Below are 3,744 nucleotides of genomic sequence, written 5' to 3'. Positions count from 1 at the left end.
TGCCCTAGCTGGTTTGGCTCAGTGGATAGAAAGTCAGCCTGAGGACTGAAGGGTCCCAGGTTCAATTCCGGTCAAGGGCACATGCTGGGTTTGCAGGCTGATCCCCAGTAAGGGGAGTACAGGAGGCAGCTGATCAATGGTTCTCTCTCATCATTGATGTTTCAATCTCTCTTTCACTCTCCCTTCCTCTCTGAAATCAATAATAAATGAATTAATTAATGAATGAAAACTGCAGGGCTCTGTTTGGCTTGCCAGCTCTTCAGTGTTGCTTGGAAATTCTCTCCAGGTAGTAAGCTGAAGCAACCACATGAATCACTGTCCTGCTCTGCTGGTTGCTCAATGTCTAAAAACCAGCTTCATATACTTTGATTTTGTTTTTAGTTGTTTAAGGTTGAACGATATATCCAGTTCTTGTTACTCCATCATGGCCAGAACAGCCTTTGATTTCATTCTATCTGACTGTAATACTCACCACTCCTGGCTGCAATTGTCTACAGACCACCACATACCTGCCTCCAGGTCATTCACCTTCACTACTTGAAAATGAATTGGCTCATTATTCCTCCTTAGGACACCACTTCTTTCATAAGTCTGGTGATTTCTTGTGCAGATGCTTTCAATATCCTGCCTTCTCAGTCTCCTGACTTCTTATTCCACAATCATGTCCTCTACCCCAGCTTAGTCCTCCTCTCTGTCGGTTACACTCTGACCTTAAGTTTGCCATATTGTATCCATGACACAATTGCAATTTCCCTCATGGATCAACTCCAGCCACACAGGCCTCATTGCTCTTGGATATACCAAACTTGTTTGCTCTTGGATATGCTAGACCTTTGTATTTTCCCTAAACAGTCTTATCCAGACAAGTCAAGCTTCCTTTTAACCTCGGGTCTCTCCTCAAACACACGCATCAGTAAGGCCTTCCCTGACACTCTATACAGAGTATTATTCAATCACACCCCCTTTCTCCCTTGCCTTGCTTTATTTTCCAAAGCACTATTCGCCATTTGACATAGTAAATATTTAATTTTATTGTTGTACTAGTGACCCAGCGCGCGAAATCGTGTGAGACCCGGGACCCCAGACCCTGCGGCGCCACAGGACCCAGAGTCAAGTCCCCTCCCACCCGCACGCGCCTTGCTGCGCATGCAGCCTCCTGGTGACCAGTCTCTGGTCGTTACAGCGTTAGGGCCACTGGGGTTTTATAATATAGATGATGCCTGGGTCTTCTAACTAGAATGCAGACTTTGTGAGGGCTTTCTCCCCAGTGCTTAGCACACATGTAGGTGCTCTCTCTTCTTAAACCTTTCTTCATTTGACTTCTAGGGCACACTAGCTTTTGGCTCTCCTATTATCTCACTAGCTAGTCCTTTTCATCTCCTTGCTGGAAAATGAAAAGGGGTGAAGGAGTACAAAACTAACCTGAGGAAGAGAAACAGTCTTCTACACTAAGCTGGCTGTGACCCATGGCAGCAGGAAGGCCAGATAACTCCCTCTACCTTCTAGGAAGAAAGATACTGTAGAACCCAACAACAGCACGAACTCACTTTCAATGTGTGTAGATAGACTATCTGCAGCAGGACAACCAACATATAAACGTTTATTAGCCTTCTTCTACTGAAAAGGAAAACCACTTCCTAAAAGAGAGAATTTTTAAATCTATTTTTATTGCTTCAACCAACTGAAAACATAAAATTGAATTCACTACATATTCATGGGAAATCTGAAACAACTCTTAAAGTAACATGTTTTATGAAGCAAATAGGTAGTCCCTAATTTATCTGGCCAGAGATAGCAGATAGAATTATAATCATAAGGGTGAAAATTAACATTTCTCCACCATAAAAACAAGGTTGGCTAAATTCAGTGAACAATATTGAAAATTGCTCCTGATAAAAAGAAACAACAAAAAGAGCTTTCCCTCTAAAGTTAGCCAACCTTGTAAGAAATGACTGAGGAATTGTCACAGATTGGAGGAGGTTAAGGAGAAATAACAACTAAATACAATTTGGGACCCTCCACTGAAACCCTGGAATGGGGGGAGGGGAAAAGACAGTGGAAAAACTAGTGAAATCTAAATAAAGTCTATAATTTAGTTTAAAAGCAAACAAAGCAAACAAAACAAACAAAACGAAACGAAAAGAAAAGACCTCTGCCTGGCTCTTGTGCTTCAGTGGTTGAGCATCGACCTATGAACCAGGAAGTCAGAGTTTGATTCCTGGTCAGGGCACATGCCTGGGTTGCAGGCTCAATCCCCAGTGTGGGGTCATGCAGGAAGCAGCGGATCAATGATTATCTCTCATCATTGATGTTTCCATCTCTCTCTCCCTCTCCCTTCCTCTCTGAAATCAATAAAAAAAAATTTTTAAAAAGAAAACCTCCATTCAGTACAAAAACCCTATCTCAACATCTTCTGCCTAAGTACCTGCTCTACCTGGAGGTTACACGCCAACCAAGACACACCTTCCAGGGTTGGGCACCTTTCATTGTTAGAAGGTTTTTCCTTGTGTGGCTTCTCCCTTTGTAACTTCACTCAGTTTAGTTCTTCCTTCTAGACCCACGCACATTAAGTCTAATTCCTCTTTCACTTGATCTCCACATATTTTATATTCTGCCTCAAGTTTCTTTTTGAAGCCTGACACACCCAGTTCCCTTCATGTTACACATTATGATTTTTACATCCTTGATTATCCTTGCCACACAACTTCTAAGGTACGCCAGCTTGTCAACAGCCTTCTTAAAATTAGTGTTCAGAACTGAACATTGGAGTAGAGCCTATCCAATTTTTTTCTCTTCTTGTTTTTGACACTATGCTCCTCTGCCTACAATCGCCTGCCCTTTTTCAGCAGCTCTATCACATCTTTCGTGAATCATTTACTTGTACTTGTGTGGTAAAAATCAATGCCTTATCATTCAATCCTATGACCTTTCCTTCCTCCTCAAAGAATCATACTGGCAAGTGGTAAAGAGAGATATCTGACCAGAGTATTCTTCTGTGAAGAGAGAGACTCGATTATCTGCAAGTTTTATCTGAGAATTAAAAATCTCAACTGACACAGCCACCTAGTCCATTCACACACTTTACAGCTGCGGTGCATCAGTTCCCAGAAAGCAGGGTCAGATCCGGAGTTTCCCAACAGTTCTTCCTGGGCTGGAGTCATCTATTAGGCAAAGCCAGCTCATTACTTCCTTAAATCTGGGCATCACCTATTTTCTGACCTTTCACCCTCAACATCCCCAAGTTCCCATGAAGTCAAAGCATCAGTCATTTTTGTGAGGGGTAAAAAAACATACGCAGCACGTGCACGGGAATGCTCTGAGGTCCGAAATATGCAAAAACGTGAACGTTCGGAGAACGCTTTATCTCTGCTGTTGCATAATGAGCCTTGATGAAAAAAAAACAACACAATAATAATAGCTGCAAAGATGCTTTCCCGTAGCTGCTGCTTTGGGCCCAGAGGGTTCCTAGACAGGAATGGGATGCCAGCGACACTCCCGTCACCTCTGACAACCTCCAAGACGAAACCGAGAAGGAGGCCCCCCCGGGAGTGCCAGCGCGGGCGGGTGTTCCCCGGGGCCCCTCACCTCTCTTGTCCAGGAGCCACATGAACGCGAAGCAGGGCAGGAAGCCGATGGGCCCCCACAGCACGAGCAGCGCGATGTCCCAGCTGGAGAAGCCGTAGGCCTGGCACGCCGAGTTCTGGATGGGGCCCCAGGTGTTCCAGACCAGGCCCTGCGCGAACC

The 3,744-nt window shown here is 44.3% G+C and overlaps 1 protein-coding gene across 1 annotated transcript in view; it reads right to left on the bottom strand.

Moving 5' to 3' along the window:
* Positions 1–3,742, bottom strand: part of DIRC2 (disrupted in renal carcinoma 2) — a gene marked incomplete at its 5' end in the record, with an annotated part of 68,345 nt that extends 64,603 nt beyond the window's left edge. Inside the window, one exon of the mRNA XM_005873212.2 lies at positions 3,586–3,742. Coding sequence (XP_005873274.1) covers positions 3,586–3,742 — 157 coding nt within the window. The remainder of the gene's footprint in view (positions 1–3,585) is intronic.
* Between the last annotated feature and the right edge of the window lie 2 nt (positions 3,743–3,744).

This window comes from Myotis brandtii, unplaced genomic scaffold (genome assembly GCF_000412655.1).
Source record: "Myotis brandtii unplaced genomic scaffold, ASM41265v1 scaffold4, whole genome shotgun sequence".
Classification (NCBI taxonomy): Eukaryota; Metazoa; Chordata; class Mammalia; order Chiroptera; family Vespertilionidae; genus Myotis; species Myotis brandtii.
This window is presented reverse-complemented; position numbering and strand designations above follow the sequence as displayed.